Here is a 19,202-nt window from a genome sequence, read left to right on the forward strand (position 1 = left end):
CCCCCCCTCTGGATTGTCTGGAACAGTTCCTTTAACGGTTTTATCATCTCAAATTGTAAATTTTTATAAAAGGCCGCAGACAAGCCATCCGTACCGGGCGCCTTATCAACCTTCAAATCCTTAATTGCTGTAAGGATTTCTTCTTCTGTGATCAGTTGGTTAATCCCCTCTCTTTGTGCTTGCGTAAGGACCGGAATATTAGCATTCTCCAAATATTTATCAATGTCTTTTACCTCAATTTCCTCTTTGGTATATAATTTCGAATAAAAATCCACAAAAGCATCCTTAATTAGATTCTGTTGAAACACAACCCTTCCTTTATATTCAATCTTGTCTATGTTAGAGGCCCTTTGTTTCTTCCTCAGTCTATAGGCTAACCATCTGCCTGGTTTGTTAGCGTTGCAAAAAGTATTATGCCTAGCAAACCGCAGATTGGTTGCCACTTGGTCTGCCATTAATTTATCAAATTGTCCTCTTAACAGCCTAATAGCCTCTTTAATCTTCACGTCCCCTGGATTCAAAATCAAAACCCTTTCTTTTTCCTTTATTTCATTCTCCAGTTCTTTCCTTCTAGTTTCCATTACACGTCTACGTCTATTATTCATATATATCAACACCCCTCTCATATAGGCCTTACTAGCATCCCAAACCATATCCATCGAGGTACCCTTATTCATATTAATCTCGAAAAAATCCTTCATCCGCTGTTTACATTCTTCCACATTTCTCTGATCTCTAAACAAGTTCTCATTTAGGCGCCACGAGCGCCTATCTCTTTTCTCCTTATCAATCTCCAACCAAACTGGACTGTGGTCTGAAATAGTTCTTGCACATATCTTCACTTTTTTAGTTCTCAAAAAGAAGTCATTAGTCAACAAAATAAAATCAATCCTTGAGAAAGATTGGTGTCTGTCAGAGTAAAAAGTATAATCCTTCTCCTGCAGGTGCCTCTCACGCCAGATATCTCGCAATTCCAAATCATCCTTCAATTCAAAAAAAGTTTTAGGCAATCTGGCGTGGCTTGGAACACGCTTAAAAGCTCCAGCTTTATCCAAGTGTACATCCAGAACACCATTCCAATCTCCCATAAAAATAAAAGATTTATAATCCAACTGGGTAAGCTTTGTATGAAGTAAGCTAAAAAAATCAGCTTGTTGTTGGTTAGGTGCATATAGTCCAACTAGAAGCATCTTTTTACCTTCTAACAGCAGCTCAATCATAACATATCTTCCATGCTTATCTGCTTCAATTAAATCTGCTGTTAGAGCACTTTTAACATAAACAACTACTCCATTTTTCTTATTCTCTGCAGAGGCAACAAAATGCGTACCCAGTCTCGCGTTCAATAAATACTTTTGATCCAAAACTCTAATATGCGTTTCTTGCAAACATATAACGTCTATCTTAAATTGCTTTAAATATTGAAAAACTTTCTTCCTCTTCTGCGGTGAATTCAGTCCATTAACATTCCAAGTTAAGAATTTAGTTGCCATGAATATTCTCCAGAAGCCCATGGACCACAGCCTTGATAGGACTAACTTCTTTAGGCCGTGCTCCTCCCACAGCTTGACTATATGTACGTTGCGAAGAAACTGAAGACTTTTGTTGATCTTGTTCTATTATTTTCTTTGCTCGTTTTAAAGCAGCACGCGTCACTCTTTGCTCTCTAGGATCATCCAAAGAAGTTGTAACTTGATCTCCTCCCGCTCCACTTTCCTCCGTTTCCTCCTCTTGTTGTTCTTCTTCTCCAGATCCTTTTCCAGCTTCCAGGAGCGTTAATGGAGTTGCTTTTAAGACATTGTTGTAAAAATCACGCGCTTGCTTCACAGTAATCAACCGGTACCTTTTACCTTCATGCATCACCATCAGCCCCTGAGGAATCTCCCATCTGAACCTTATATCTCTTTGCTTGAGCTCATGCACGAGGAATGTATAATCCTTCCTTCCCCTTAAAATCCTTGGAGGAATTTCTTTTAAAACCAAAACTTCTTGTTCAGCAATCACCACTTTAACATCATAGGCAGCTTGTATAATTTGATCTCTGATCTCTCTTTTTGCAAAATAAACCACCACATCTCTAGGCAACTTCCTCTGTCTGGCAATCCATGAATTCACCCGAAACACTTTATCCATAGCTGCTCTTATTTCAGATGCTGGCAGGTTTAATACTTCTTCAAAAGCCTCAGAGATCAGCTGCTTCAAGTCTTCTTTAGTATCCTCTTTTAAACCTCTGATTCTGACAGCAAACTGCATCTGGTAAAATTGGGCTAAACTTAAGTCCTTCTCCAGTTTATCTCTTACATTTTCATTCTCTCTTACTTTGACTTCTAATATAGCATTCCTTTGATCCAAATCATCCATCTTTTCATCTAATTCTTCCACACATTCCGCCACTTTATGCACTGAAGACAAAATGTCTACCTTCATCACGCTGAGCTTCTGTTCCATCCTCTCTTCCATTCTCTCCTCCAGTTTCTCCAATTTCTCCTCCATCTGCGCAAATTTATCAGCCATTGATTGATTAATTGAGTCCAAAAGTTTATCCACAGCATCTCGAAACTCCTTCGCTGTCAGCGCTTCAGAAGGGTGCAACGCCTGTAAAGATGATTGTTGCACTGGCGAGGATCCACCACTCCGAAGAGTTTTAGGGGGAGGTTTCGCCGCCATCTTTTAATCCTCAAATATGACGCACTTTCACTTAGAGTTTAAAAAGTTCAAGTAGTTAGAGAGTATATTAAAATAAGCCTCTTCACCTTTATCTCTTGTACCGCTCTGCCTGCTCCTTTAAATCATAGTCCTTTCTTCAGGCAGGGATGGTTCGCAGACGCCTGGCTCCGCTCCAGAAAGTTCAGAGCAGACACGCCGGCCAGCTGGGAGCAACCCAGGCTACGGGGGAGTTCAATCCTTCAGCCGCCCAAGCTCCAAGCTCAGGCGGCCTCGGAGAGCTCTACCCCTACCTGGGGCCTCACCCCCTCCTCTTCTCCCGAGGAGGGGGCTTCAATTTCGCCCGAACAGCTGTTCGGCGCTGTTACGGGCGAAAAAACAAACAGCTGAGCCGCGGGCAGCCCGGGAAGGCTGTCTTCGGCGCCGCGACGCCACCGGAAGTCCCGTTATTTTGAACTTTTGTAAGGGATGCGAGAATATATCAGAAGCAATTAGGGGTGTGGGGTATAGAAAAGATTGGGAGCTATTGTACTAAACCACACTTAACAATTAGGTAGGTTCACAACACATTAAGCCATAAACAGTGATTTATAGCTCACAGTAGCCAACTTCATGCAGCACATTAAGCAAAAATCAAAGTCAGTGAATTAATATTAAAGTTTCCTTCACTGTATTCTGAACATTATTGAATTAAATATTAAGAATGAATTTGATTTTGCATTGCCACAAATGATAAGGTGTCATAGCTAACGGTCTTTATGTATGTGAATCTGCATTTTGTTTTGTCCAGTTTCTCTACTGTTTTCATTGCTCCAGAATATAGATGTTGCTCAACTTAAAGGAAAGCCATAAATTAAAACACCCATCTGGCTGGACCCATTTTTCTGACATTTTTCGCAGTGATTTTAAAAAGTTAGACAAATCCATTCTTTTGAACAGGCAGGGGTTTTTTGCCAGAAAAACATCACAAATTGTAGTCTTGTAACTGTGGGACACTATAACCTGCAGTTATGTATCCACTGGGAGGTGTGTGTGACATATAGCCATAAAGCACCCATTCTGAGGTTCTCGTAATTGCAGACTTTCATAAAAAGATCAGCCGTTAGTTAAGGACTGTCTGTTTCATATTTTTCAATGTTGCAGATTTCAAAACTGCATCATACTGATGATTCTAAATTTAAATAGCGGATTTATTGACAGTGGATTTATTGACAGTCACATGCATGTTTTTTCCAATAAACACTCATCTGATTAGTTTATTACTGACATTAGATAATTATTAATTATCTTCTACATTTTAACATGTAGCATTTAATAATTAAAATTTATTTGTTAAATTATAGAATTGTTGGTTAATCTGCCATTTAATCACATTTTTCACATACCGGTAATTGCAGTTGCAAAAAAGAGATATAGCTAACCAGTTTTATTTTTACTTACAAACACAGGAAAATGAAGTAAATGAATCTGATGAACAACATTTTTTATACAAGCAATTCATGTCCCAATGCATTTCATACTCCTTACTTGCTTTTATCACAATTAACATTTAAAAATCTAAGACACATTTATGTTGATATCATGCATGACATAAGTGAGTTGGTGAAGAGTCCTGCTGTTGTACAGCTGGATAGCCTGCTATTGAGATAAAAATGTCTTCTTTTTCAGCATATTTTAATTTAATGCATTTCCATATTAAATGAAGGACACAGAATCTTTAGGGCACTCTCCTTTCAGTTTGAGCAGCAAATGGTTTCTTTATCTAATGACACCTTCTATAGTCTCATATGTGGAGCTTGCAAATAAATATGATAGTTGAAATGAAATGAACCTTTATTGTCAAAGTACAACTATGTGTACATTGATATTAGCTGAGCCTCCCTGCTCACATAGCAATGCTAAGCCAAAATTGTTAAAGAAAAAATAATGGTCTGGTTCTGATGTAATATAATACCCTAGGCTCACCTATAAAGATAAACATTGCTTTATGACTTAGTGTGATGTGTCACCAAAACTACAGTATTGATAGCAGATATAGAATTCCAATATAGCTTGCCTTTTTGCTTGATACAATATATTTTTTCCCAGATAAACATCTAAATTTATCACCTGCCAGCAAATGCTGGCAAGAAACTGCCTTTTGCCCACATTCTTATTTCATCTGCATGCTAATTAAAAAGGAATGATGCTTCGGTATGCATAATTTCCTAGCCCTGAAAATAGTTCAGTAATTTTTATGGAGTATAATGGAATACTGTAAACAGGAGGATCTGAAACGTCCTACATTTGACATCTGTGTAGTAAAATATATTATGTAAAGGTGGCAGAAAAACTATGTGCAAATTATCCTAAAAAACTCTAGTTTTTCCTGGCTTGTTTTCAAGGTTGTCAACTTCTGCATCTTTAGTAGTCAGACAGCAAAGAATTCTGTGTGACATTAGTTCTTATGAAGTTACTCATTCAGAGAATGATAAAATATCCTACTAAGTCATAGTTCTTCAGTGGTTCCTCCCTCTGAAACCAATTCCAGTTAGTGGTGATAGGGTGAAGAGACATCCAGTTCTAACTTTCTACTTTGTAGGGTGCCACAGGACTCAAGTCATTCTCCACTCCTGTTTTACTTTCACCTGAAACTGTCATCCATCAAGGTCATTCCTCAGCATGGGGATAAATGTCATCAGTACAAGGATGATACTTAATTGTACACCTCTATCCCATATACAGATGAGGCATTTTCCTAGTACCTGGAGGAAGTATTCGTCTGGTTGTGGAAATCTTGGCTTCAGATCAACCCTGGCTGTACAATCCCTCAAATCAGTGATTTTCCATCATTAATTCTGAATGGGTTTACACTGCTATAGGCAGAGTTGATGCACAGTGAGAAGTTTCTACCAGATTCATGCCTCCAGCTTGAGGAGCATTGGTATAATTACATATCGTTCACTTGTTGCATCTGTTCCTACATTGAGAAGCATTGCTCACAGCCACTCATGTTTTAGATGTTTTTTTGGAAGAACTGTTACAATGTATTCCACATGGGGCTGCCTTTGAAGGCCATTTAGAAGCTTCAGCTGGTCCAGAACGTAGCCACTGAGGTCATTTTGGGCACACCATGTATGCCCATATGACACTGCTACTATATGGATTCCAGTGGTTCCAGTAGGCTTCTGGGTGCCATTCAAGATGCTAATGGTCGCCTTTAAAGATCTAATGGCATGTGACCAGAGTGATTGCAGGATCCCCCATTCCACTGGTTTCTACTCATCTCACAATATCTGGCACAGGGAATATGTTCTGGGTCCCTGGTGAAGAAGTGTCACTGCTGGATCCCAAAAACTCTGTCATGGCACCAGCTGTATGAAACAACTTCCCCTGATATATAGATGGTCTTGACTGTTGGCCTTTCAGAAGGCCTTGAAGACTCTGTCCAAGCATTGGAATCGGATGTTAATTCTGAAGTTCTGGTGTGAATGTATGTGATAAGTGGAATTAAGATTTTTATTGAGGCCTCAATTGGTTTCTTTTTAGTTTTAATAGAATGTTAGATTTTACTTTGTTCACTGCCCAGAATTTGTTGGGTTTTTTTAGGTGGATGGGAGGCCATATATATTGGATGGATGGATGAATAAATTTTGTATAATTTCTAGATTGGGAATATACAAAGCTTTTAGTTTTTTACTACAGAGAACAGCTTTTTCACATCCTGATTATGTTACATTTACAGCTCCCACTTTTATTGAACAACTGCATCTTTTCAGACAGTCTCTCCATTGGCTTCAAATATAGTCATATCACTTGGTGGCTTCAGGCTTTTTAAAATGTCTTATATGCGTGACCAAGTAATATGGTTTATAGATCAGAAGGTGTCAATTCTACTTGATAGAAACATGATGTCACATTTTGGGGTTTTTTATGCCTGGTGTGCATTCTGTGGAATCAATTGTCTTTGGACTCATCATTTAACACTTAATAAAATTGTAGAAGGAGTTCAGATGTCCTGTCTGGTGTCGTAGCAACGTGGCCAAAGGATTGCAGGGCTTTGCACCCCATAGCTGGTTTTGCACTGCCAGGGGACCCTAAATGGGTCTAAGAGGCGACGAAGGAGGGGCCCCCCGCTGATCACAGAATGACTGCATTCGATCTGCTTAATCCAGGGGAAGCCCTCCAACCCAACAGGAGAAAGGCTAGCCATACCTTGCTGACTAGCCCAAGTTACAGGCAACCAAAGTCCAAAAGCACTAACCAGAACAATGGTGAACTGTGTGCTTGGAACTGGATGAGAATATCGATCTTCTCTCTCCTATTTTATAATTGATTTCCTGGAAAAGATCACCAAGAAGCAAAAAATCCTCCAAAAGTGAGAAGGGAGGGGACTACACCTCCATTCTTCTATAGACGGAAGCGGCAAATTAATGTTTATGGGGGACAGAAATATACTGAAAGGAAGTTAATAATACTACAGTCTGGATAAATCTGAAGATTATGAAAACTGTTAAGATTTCACATCTGAAACAGTACTGATGAAACTAAAAGAAAATAATTCTTTGTCTTAAAAGTTGAAAAATGAATAGACACTGACACCGAGTAGAGGATCAGAACATAACTATAGCTGCATTCTCAGAAATTGGCAAGACGCCCAGAAATAGAAAAAAACTGTTCCTTTGAATCCCAGTGAACAGCTAAATAACAGCTGGGAACAGAGGAAAGAAAAAACAAGGCCATCTACTACAGAGTGAGAACAACATTGGCTTTAAAAATTGTTGACCCTCTGGGATTATAAATACTCACTGAGCTGTGATTTCTAAGCCCAAAAATTGTTTACAGAGAAAGAAAAATCTTGACTCTTGGCTAATCTTCTAGGGGGGAATTTACTGAAAAGCTTTTAGTTGGATAAACATTCTGGACTGCAATTTTGGATTGTTGATAATTCTAAGATTCCTGAACGGAAGAACTGTTATAAAACACTGCTTTCAATGATGCCTTGACAATTGGAAATGCACTAGACTACAAAAGCCATATATAAAGATAAGAACCACATAAAATTCGGTTGCTTGGATTTGGCTGGTTGATAAGGCTAATCACAGAGACTATGGTATCAGTAAAAGACTGTCTGGAGGGGGGGAGACCAAATTGATGTTGCATACCTACCTAAAAGTGACAAGAAACTACACCTAATACTCCCTAACCTGGAACATCAGAGATCTGCAGGAGCAATACTCCAAGACTCCCAAGACAAGGCAAATACTTTCCAGGACGAAATTTATGCAATGCTGCGACAGATTCAAATGACAATGATTTTAAACCGTGATGAGATTAAAAACAACTTTGATGACATAAATGAGCATATTCTCAACTTGAACTTACAATTAAAAAACACTCAGAAATGATGATAAAGAATGTACAAACAAATCAGATAATAGAATGCAAACCAGCAGAAAGTGACTTAAATAAGGAAGCTACAATAAAAAGAATTACAACTTAACACAAACAGAAGAAAATCTACAATATTTCACAACAACAATGAAAATGGAAAAGATATTTTCTTTCAGGACTTCAAAACAAATTCGAGGATAAGAAAGAAGAACTAACAAAATGGATTGTAGATCTGCCAGGGAAATCATTAGAGTCTGGGAGATAAAAAGCGTACTTGTTTCTCTTACTCCCAACAACATTTACAAAACTACAGGAATCCTCTGGCAAGCGGAACATACTGATTTGGAAAGCTGCTTGGCAAAAGAAGAAGGCTAGAGCTAGATTCAAGAGATTTGATTCTACCTACCAGATGGAGTACTATATGATTAAACACTTGTTTGAATATGGTTAAAAGAATAGATAAATTTTGTGTATAAAGAGGGATAAGATATATAAGTAGTATAGTATTTTTATAATACCTGAAATGTAAAAATACTGTGATGATGTATGTGAATGAAAAGCTTTGATACTTAAAGGTAGCTAATTTGGAGAAAATTATGATTACCAGAAAGGGTGTTATACGTGGATGTTATAAGATATATAAGTAGTATAGTATTTTTGTAATATATGACGTGAAAATATTAGGATGGTGTAAATGAAAAGTTTGGATATTTAAAGGTAATCAATTTTGAGAAAATTATGAGTGAGAGGAAATTAAGCTTAAATAAGAATTTTAAAAACAGGACACATAGTGACTTAATAAGATGACTTTTACAAATACAATTGAAACATAAGCCAACCAGAAAATATGTTTTATATGTGGATGCTATTGTTATTTGTACAAACACAAAAAATGTTTATATCCAACCTTATGTATCAAAAATATTAAGAATTATATTTCTTTAATGTTGACAAAGGAGAATACTATTGGAAGAAGAGAAGATCAAGGAAATATATTATTAATACATTGATTATGGAATTATGGCAATTAATCACTATTGATTGTTTTTAAATATATGGACCCAGACAACATGCTGTTTACTAAGCACTAAAGATTGTTATTTTAAAAATATATTTTAAAAAATGTAGGAGTTCAAAATAACTTTATATGATGCTCCACTCTAAAGAAAACATCTCACCTTCTAGAGATCTAAAAATATCATTGTTTTCAGGTTTTTTATTTATGGAAGACAATGGTGATGGAAATATTATGATGGTTTTTGGTTTTTTTACCATTTTATATAGTAGACAGGAAAGTTGATTATACAAGCTAGTATTAGTTTATGAAACCAGACTTCTTATCATTTTGTTTTGAGAAATAATTTGATTTCAATTTCTATAATTTATTTTATATATGATACGGTACAATTTGTATTATACATCTTATAAAATGTTGAGCTAGAGGTAAAAAAAATCCTGTATTATTATCATTACCAGATAATTAAATGTGAAGGTTTTGTATTACTTAGGGGAGAGCAGGCCAAGGAGCTCACTGGGAAAGATGACTGTGAAGAAAGAAAAACGGAAAATGAAGTATTGTCTATAAACGAAACCAAAGGTAGCTGTTATTTCATGCTATATGTGATGTACAAAAGTTTCTAAGGCTACAAATTAATACTTTAAATTGGCTTTATGGAATAATTTCATTCTATGAAAAATCTAGAGCCACACTAGATTGCTTTCATAGAACTTTTTTGTTTTAAATTGCCTTCAGGGGATAGGCCATATCCCCCTGAATTCTACTATGCAGTTCCCAATGGCAAAAAACAAACAAACCCCAAGATATAAGTAAACATACAAATAATGATTAAAACTAAGAGACTAAAGGTGGCATTTACTTATTATTATTTTAAGAGGGGTTTTTTTTAAAAAAAAAATCCCTAGGGACTCTATGCAATTTACAGATTAGAAGACATGCTAACAAAATAGTGTTTGATTGTCATCATCATTGCTATCATCATCAAACTAGTAGTTGTAGACAAAGAAAGAATGCAGGTTCAATCTGTAAAAATGGAAGGAAAAGCAGTCTCACATAGGAGAATGTAGAAGTAAAGCTTTCATTTGTGTTAGGTGGGTTGTGAGTGACCAGCTACAAGTTGCAGTGAATTTTTCAGCCAGGACTAAGGTTTTGTGATGGGTTTGTGAAACTGGCGTTTATAGGCAACCATAAAAAGAGATAAATCGAAGAAAACATTACACTGGATTACCCAGTGAGAGATTTCAGGTTTGGGTTTTTTTAAAAACAACAGTGACAATCACAGCATTTATATAGCCGCCCATCTTATAATAAACTCTGGGTGGCTTCCCCCCCCCCCCAAAATTAAAATAACACAAAAGCCATATTAAAACTATTAAAACCATTGGTAGCATCACTGCTTCAGAAAAGAAGGCGGTGCAGAGAGTGGTGAGGATGGCTGAAGATCATTGGCAGTTCCCTCCCTTCCATCCAGGATACAGCACATAAGTGTGGCCTGAGCAGAGTCCATAAGATTGTCTGGGACACGGCACATCCTCTTCACGACCTGTTTTCCTTGTTACCTTCTGGGAGGAGGCTCCGTGGTATCCGAAGCAGAACATCCAGATTCAGTCACAGTTTTGTTCCATACAGTATTAACCTTGTGAACTCTAAAGCTTCCTCTTTCCGTTATGTATTCAAGATGGACAGTGATTAATAGTTATACCGTATGTTATTTATATGCAAAGTGAAAGTTTATATATGTTGTATATAGCATGTTTAAATGTGTGTTATGTATGTGTACACTTTTGAGAGCAAGCAACTAAATTTCATTTTTAATGTGTGCCAATGTGTTCACAGTAAAAAATGACAATAAAGTTATCTGTCTAAAAAAAACCCCACCAAAAAACAACAATAAAATTGTGGAACCAAGTCCAGCTTCCGATATACAGTTCGTCATCTTATTCCAGAGTTTGGGAACCAACCCAGCTTTTTAGTGCTTTCCAAAAGACTGGGAGGATAGGACTTCAGGGGGCAGAGTGTTCCATAGTGCAGGAAACGAAAAGACATAAGATGGCAATGTTTAAGGGAAGGGACTAGGAGCATCTCATCCGCCATTGGGAGCTGAAGCAATGGCATAGTTTTTAAAAAATGCCAGGGAAAATAATGGCTGAATGTTTCCCATTGTTTTTCATGGCAGGTAACCACATAAAGTAGCTTAAACTTGTGCCCAAGAAAATATAGTTATGTATCTAGCCCAGAAATAACTAGTACACATTAAAGTATTTATTATTTAATGCTATTTAGTAATAATGTCAAATGGGCCAAATAAGTTATATTGAACATTTCTTTTCTTTACACATGTGGTCACGTTGTGTGTACAATAATAAAGCTTGTTTCATTATTGCTTGCAGATAGCAAGGAAACCAACAGCAGAATTTCCCATCTGCAGCCAGTCATTTTATCTTCCAAGCTCACAATTCCTGCATTTCCATTGCGGTGGGAACAGCACAGTAAGCTCCTTCCTACAGTGGCTGGGATTCCTGCTAGTAAAGTTTCTAAATGGAGCACAGATGAGGTATGACTTAAAATAGAATTTGTCACATTAAAAAACTGGAAAACGTTTATAGACTTTTTGCTAAAGAACCCCCCACCCCCACCCCAAAACAATAATTTATGGATTTAATTACTGAGAAAGGTAAGAATTAAATAATGGGACTGAAGGGGTTTCTGGAAGATTTAAGAGGCAGGGGAGACAGTGGGTTTCTTAATAACATTTGAAGAGACAGTTAGAAGTCATCTATTTTAGTTTCTTTAGATGTTTCAGTTCCTTCCTTCCTTCCTTCCTTCCTTCCCTTCCTTCCTTCCTTCCTTCCCTTCCTTCCTTCCTTCCTTCCTTCCTTCCTTCCTTCCTTCCTTCCTTCCCTTCCTTCCTTCCTTCCTTCCTTCCTTCCTTCCTTCCTTCCTTCCTTCCTTCTTAAATGTTTTTAAATCTTTAATAAAAATAGAATTATCATTCACCATCAGCTAATATTGTTTGATAGAGTTCTATTAGAACAAAATATATTGTAATTATTGTGATGATATATTTCATTTCATATTTCCATTTCAATTTTGCCTTTTTATATTTTAATAGTGATTTTGAGGTCTGGCTGTTTAGAACTATCTAATAATGTAGGCTAGTGAAAATGAAAACTGATCTGTTGATAGGGTATTTTTTCTATCTTTGTCAGGAGAAAGGTATTTTGTATTATTCTTTATTTATTTGCTAGATTTACTTCTCGACAGTCATTTAGCACTCAAGATGGCATAGATAGCATTTCCCATCCCCCCCATTCAGATACAGCCCAGTGAAATAGATCAGGCTGAGAGTGAGCAAGCACACTCAACTCCACTACTGATCTTCTATGGTGTCCCTCTCCTCCTAGAACCTCTGCAACCACACCAGCTTTCTAAATATGCTTTCAAGATAGCTTATTCCTATTTTTTTCCCCATCTGTTGCTGCCATAGAAGTGTCTATGAAGATTCTCAGTCATCCAGGTCATGATTGTCCCAAAGGTGCTTTTTCAAGAGGCAACTGGACTTTCTTGTTTTTCTTTGAAGATGTTTCGCTTCTCATCTTGTACCTTTCCTTGGGATAATTTTAATACACATCACAAAGATTAAGTATCTTCTTCAGGAGATTCAAACTTCTTTATAGGTTTGTCTAACATTTACAATTCTAAGAGATATTTTAGGGAACATGGGAATGATCTATTTCTCCTCCAGACTATTTTACTCTGAATGTGTTAATCCTGCAAATTGGAAGCAATGCAGACTATTCTCTACATGGTGTTCTGGACAAAACAGGCCTGTTTTGATGCTGGTTTCTCTGCAGTGTTCTGTTCCCAGACTTACTCAGGTTTCCCTTCCTGTCTATGAAAGCAACACATTTCCGTCTTTTTTTCATGTTCCGAGTAGTAAACCGTATGATCTTCTGACTGAAAGTTCATTTCAATTTGCTGATGCCATAGATGTCAATATATATAGTCCATTCATTTCACCTTTCATTGCATTCAGGTTTCTTATGTTCTTGCGTCTTAAATTCCATATTCCCACCACAGTTTTTTGCAACTTTGAATTTTCTTTTCCTGGATGTCAACATCAGCAACTAGAGTCCTGAAGGCTTTATTCTAGCTATGTACCAATCAACATTAATTCTTGAAAAGATCCTCAGCACTTCCTCAATAGTGTGTTGAGAGGGCCATCCAACCTGGGAGGCCACCATCCTGCATTATCTCAATCACTTTACTTTGTGTATCAATTTAATATTCTTGGTAAAATACAGGTTGGTCTATTATTGCTTTCTCCTATTCACTATGACTTTGCTATTGTCACTAAAGTGAGCCTCCATATCCAACATCTTCCTATATTGCTGTTATTTGATATAGGTGCCTGTTTGTCTTAGTTGGACAGCAGGGATGACCTTCATGGCTTGACTGATCCCACTAGAAGAATAGAATAACAGAGTTGGAAGGGACCTTGTAGGTCTTCTAGTCAAAACCTCTGCTCAGACAGGAGAACCTGTACCATTTCAGACAAATGGCTGTCCAGTCTCTTCTTAAAAACTTCCAGTGTTGGAGCATTCACAGCTTCTGGAGGCAGACTGTTCCACTGATTAATTGTTCTGTCAGGGAATTTCTTCTTAGTTCTAGGTTGCTTCTCTCTTTGGTTAGTTTCCATCCATTGCTTCTTGTCCTGCTTTCAGGTGCTTTGGAGAATAGCTTGACTCCCTCTTCTTTGTGGCAACCCCTGAGATATTGGAACACTGTTATCATGTCACCCTCGTCCTTCATTAAACTAGACATACCCAATTCCAGCAACCGTTCCTTATATCTTTTAGCTAAGAATTTACTTTTAATATATACTCCCACTGTTCTTTGCTCATTCGTCCCAAGAATACCACCACGCTGCAGTGAAGCAGCATAGATGGAGCAGGGAGGAGCTTAGAATCTAAATGCTAAGCAATCTTTGCTTCACTGACATCATTTACATCAGCCAGTAAAATTGAAGAGGCAGAATGCATGATTTGTAGATGAAATGCTGTTACAGGTAGCACATCTACAGCTCGCCAATTATGGTCGTAAGCAGTCCTTTTTTTGTGTAAAAAAAAGTGCTGGAACTCACACACGTCATACAACCTGCCTTGTCCACCCTACAAGATTTACTGTTGTAAAACCACCCTTCAATTTTTAGTGTATCTAAAAGACTAGGATTTGTTCAAGGTAAGCTAATACTATTAATGTTACCATGCATTGTGTGGCTTTAAATTACAAGAAGGCATTTTATTAATCTTTTCGGACTTTTACCATTGGTATACCCATTTAGTTTAATGAGTGGAAATGTCAGCTTTCTATGTGGAATGAAATTGGCCGAATAAAACAAAATTCAGTTGCTTGTAAAAGATTGAATTATTTTTAAGAAGTTGTCAAACAAGGTGGAAAAATTTACATTTGGAGTTTAATATGGATATTGACTTGGAACAAATTAAAGTGGAAACTTTGTCAGTGAACATAGTACTTTTAATTTATCTTTAAGTTAAACCCAAATGTATCTGATTAAACATCATACTGTAGGTCTACCTGTACATCTGACCAATACATAATTAATATATATTATTAATAATAATAATAATACCTCCAAGTCACCAGACATAGGCTTTATTCTTATTCTTCCCCTGTGCAGTTCGAATATATAGTATAAAAGACTAAAAAGAGATTTTCGTAGACATCCCAGGCTTTGAACTACCCAGGGAACTGAAAAAGCAAAGTTTCGCTGTTGGACAAACTTCCACGCCAGCCGCCTTCCTTTCCTCCATCTTCTGTAAGGGAAGGCAAAAGGCTCACTCAGCCTCTCATGAAAGATGGCCTCCATGTTTATGTGTCTCCCAGCGCCACCATTGGCTTCACACCACATGGTCTGACCCAGCCAATCAAGCCACACTCTGGCTGTGGTGCTCCGGTGCCTCATGGCTCCTCCTAGAGGAGGCAGACAGTGCCGGAGTGGACCCCACTCGCACCATACCACCAGCAGGGCATTTTCAAAAAGAAACAATAGGAAGGAAACAATAGGAAAAGAACGCAACTCTAGAAAATCCATCAAAAAAAGGTGCCAGAACTCCATTCCGGTGTGTTCTATGACAAAAAAAAAAAGCCTTGGTCGTAAGTAACAATTTATGACCATAACTGAGCCCAAAATTTCTGTTACTAAGCGTGGTAATTTTTAAGTGAGTTGTGTCCCATTTTATGACTCTTTTGCCACAAGTAAGTGAAACATGCGGTCATTAAGCAAATCTGGCTTCCCCCATAGACTTGGCTAGTCAGAAGCCGGCTGGGAAGGTTATAGATGGTGATCACATGACCCTGGGACAGCGTAGCTGTCATAAATACATGCCAATTGCCAACCGAACCAATCACATGACCATGAAGCTGCAGTGGTTAAAAGTGAGAAAAACCAGTCACAGGTCACGTTTTTCACTGCCGTTGTGACTTCAAATGGTCACTAAAAAAATAGTTAAAAATCAAGGGCTTTATACAGGACTAATAAAGGTTAAGTGGAATATAGGATTTAGAGAACTTGATCATTGCTATTTATAAAATTGGAAGAAGGCATAGTTCCCTTGCCAATTTTGAAATGAGCATTTGCTGATTTCCCCCCCCCCCCCAATTCCTATCACTTAGAAGCAAGATAATGTGCTAAATGGACATTTATTCTATTATTCTTACTCTCTTATTTTGTTGATTGGCAGGTCTCAGAGTTTATTCGGAGTTTGCCAGGTTGTGAGGAGCATGGCAAAGTATTCAAAGATGAGGTGAGTATAACAGATCAGTCCTTTGGTAATCAAGGTTCAGTATTCTTACGGGGTTTCATGTAATGTTTAACTGGCAAAAGATAACATGTGTACATTAAATCAGCCCTGTTTTTAATTTCATTTCTGAAGACAGTCTCTCAGCATGGTTTTCACCAAATTGTCTTAAAACTGACTTCAGTGAAATAAAATGTGTAATTAATTTTGCCCTAGAAATCCAGGTGGAATTGGAATTTTTCTTTCTCGAATCAAGGCTGCATTTTTTAAAGACGTTGTTTGTTAGAATATTTAAAGTATTACTTTAAATTATGTGACAGTATAATTATTCTTGGAAGCAAGGGATTCAGTAAAAAGAAATTGGGCAATGATACTAACCAACTTTTTAAAAATCAATTATGCCTATTTAATATATTGGGGTGTTATTTACTGCATGCACAACACACTTACGAATTTTTAAATGTTGCTAATCTAGTCCAACCAGCATGGTAAGCAGTGTTTAGAATTGTAATTCAGTGCTATCAGGAAGACTTCATCCCTCCATCCCTATTTATTGCTTGTAAAGAAATAAAAAAAGAGGAAGACTAAACTAAATCAGTGACTATGATGCCATTGTTGTCTTGATTAATATAAAGAGAACGTTTAGGAAAACAAAAATATTTCTATACCACTGTAATTTAAAATACCAGGATTTCTCTGAAGAATGGGATATAATATAATAACTTTACTGCGTATCCTATTTTTTTAACTCAACCAGTGGCTTAGAATTGGTATGCAGGTATTTGCATATAATCATTGTGACAGATTTCAAAAGCTAAATGTGAAGGCTGTGATAATCCTTTGAAAAGAGGCTTTGGAACCAACACAAATATCTCATCTTGAATTTGCTTGAAGTGATTATGCCCACATAGACATGCAGAAGAAATTACAGGCAGTTTCAGCATCAATGATGCAGCTTTTTTAAAGAACGTGAAAAGAGCTTTGTACATATTCCAGCATATTCCAGAGCACTTCTTCTGAAGCCTTTACACAGACCTCCTTCTTCATACAGCAAACAACATGCTTCTTGTTTGCTTCTGTATTTTAGGAGATAAATTATTCCTATTCCCTTTAGTCCTTTGATACAAGTTAAAAGAAACTTTTAACTAGATATTTATTGGCATGAGCTGAATAGGTGCTCAAAAAATTCTGGATAGTGTTTTGTGGTGTGTTTTTTTTTTACAAAAGCCATCCTGACCTCTGTTCTTATAGCTGAATAACTTATGCAAACTAGAGAGACTGAAGACGTGGCAGGCAGTCTTGGGGGTGAAAGTTGATAAGCATCACTGAGGAATATTTCTCGTGCAACGAGCAAAGGAGAATTCAATTCACTTTTAAGATTAACAAATTCCATTTCTATATATCTGAAGTGAATAGTTAGGTCCCATTTTAAATTATTGTTATAGAGTTGACAGTACATTCATAACTGGGTGAAGTCATTCACATGTAGATTTTTTTTCCTTTCAGCAAATCGATGGGGAAGCTTTTCTTCTAATGACCCAAGCAGACATTGTCAAAATAATGAGTATTAAACTGGGACCAGCTCTAAAAATCTTCAATTCCATCCTGATGTTCAAAGCTGCTGATAAAAACTCTCATAATGAACTCTGATAAAAGGTCTCCAGGACAACCTCTGCACTGCAGCCAATGTTTTACCCAAAGCACAAAGATCCAGAAAGAGGAGCCTAGGATGAACATTTCAAAGAAAAAAAGTTTTAAGTGCATGAAATAGAGATGCTTTCCAAAAATTAGGGCAACTGGACACTTCTGAGAAGTGCTTAAGATTTTTAGCGAGATAAAAATTTAGTAGAGCAGGTACATAAATTTTGCCAACCTGGTGGTTTTAATTTTCCTACAATTAGCCACCTTAATTTAATTGGGGAACAAATAAAGAAGAGAACATATTGGAATCATGGTTATATTAGACTTTTTAAGGAGTCACAAAATATGTACTTTGTGAATTTACCCATTGGGCTTATTTAATCTCTTTGTCCTATTTGACCATTTTCATAAGAAATTTTTCACAACTTAAAAATAGTTTGGGTGCAATTAGTTAATGGAAATGGTTAACTCTTTAATTTTGCACTACATTGAAAACTGCTATTGACCCTGGTTGGTTTATTCTAAGAAAACATTGCTGAAGATCAGTGCTGATTTTTAAAAATTATTTTTGCATGGTTAAAAGAAAAAGAAATACTTCCATTAGCATATTTGGTATGAAGTTGATAAGAACTACAAAAAGTTAATGTAATTATATTTCATGTTGCATTATATTACTTTAGTTCATTCTGTTAAAATAGATACCAATTAAATGTGCATATGCAGAATACAAAATAATCCTGCAGTGTAAAAAAAAACCCCACCTTTTCATAAGGAATTAAATTAGTTGAGCAGAAATATTAACTCAATAATCTAAAAATAGCAGTAAGGGAAAAGTTAAAACAGTTCTATCCAATTTAAAAGGAATTTGTAAAAGTTAGGTCCCTTGACTTCGACACGTGCAATAGAAAACAGTGTGAAACAAGATCACCAAGGGTTATATTGCATTGTTCTGTTCAGTCTTTTTTATAAATGTTGCATCTTTTATATTTTGTTTGGACTTTTTACACTTAAAATTGCATTTAAAATTGTTATGCTTCATAACTGCCAAAATGTGGAAGATTTTTGTATGACTCATTTTTCATGCAGTTGATTTGTATCAATATTAGTACAGTCATGTTTTTTCCACTTGTCTTAGTTTTCACTGGAGGTTGTGGTGAACAATCTCCTCCAAAGATGAAAGAGGCCAAAACTGTGTGTTGCACAGTTTTTGGGGAAATGGAGTCCCAAAGACCAATTGGAAGCAAGAAGACCAGCAAGAGCTGTGGCAGAGCTTCTCCCTTCTTCCAAAGAACTACATGCATTTATATTAAATGGGCATTTTATTTCTAGCGCGGAGTTTTCACACTTTCACCTGGTTTAGAAAAGTATCCGTAAACATCTGCTTACACAAATTCTAGCATGACTTGCATAGATGAAAAATTATGAACATCATCAGTCTCTCAAAACTTAGAAAGATATTTGCCTGCCCCTTCTTTAGCCTTTAGACTCCTTTAGACTCACTGGAGAAGAGCCTAATGCTGGGAAAGATTGAGGGCAAGAGAAGAAGGGGACGACAGAGCATGAGGTGGCTGGATGGAGTCACAGAAGCAGTAGGCGTGAGCCTAAATGGACTCCAGAAGATGGTAGAGGACAGGAAGGCCTGGAGGAACATTGTCCATAGGGTCGCGATGGGTCAGACACAACTT

General features: G+C 37.0%; 1 protein-coding gene across 2 annotated transcripts in view; it reads left to right on the plus strand.

Moving 5' to 3' along the window:
• L3MBTL3 (L3MBTL histone methyl-lysine binding protein 3) overlaps positions 1-18,810 on the plus strand; it is a 101,232-nt gene extending 82,422 nt beyond the window's left edge. For both annotated transcript variants that reach the window (XM_083379938.1, XM_083379939.1), the window contains 4 exons: positions 9,546-9,634; positions 11,446-11,609; positions 15,820-15,882; positions 17,383-18,810. In XM_083379938.1, the coding sequence (XP_083236064.1) occupies positions 9,546-9,634; positions 11,446-11,609; positions 15,820-15,882; positions 17,383-17,526 (460 nt within the window). In that variant the 3' untranslated portion in view covers positions 17,527-18,810. The remainder of the gene's footprint in view (positions 1-9,545; positions 9,635-11,445; positions 11,610-15,819; positions 15,883-17,382) is intronic.
• Positions 18,811-19,202: the final 392 nt, after the last annotated feature.

This window comes from Vipera ursinii (assembly GCF_947247035.1).
Source record: "Vipera ursinii genome assembly, chromosome: 1".
NCBI classification, from domain to species: Eukaryota; Metazoa; Chordata; class Lepidosauria; order Squamata; family Viperidae; genus Vipera; species Vipera ursinii.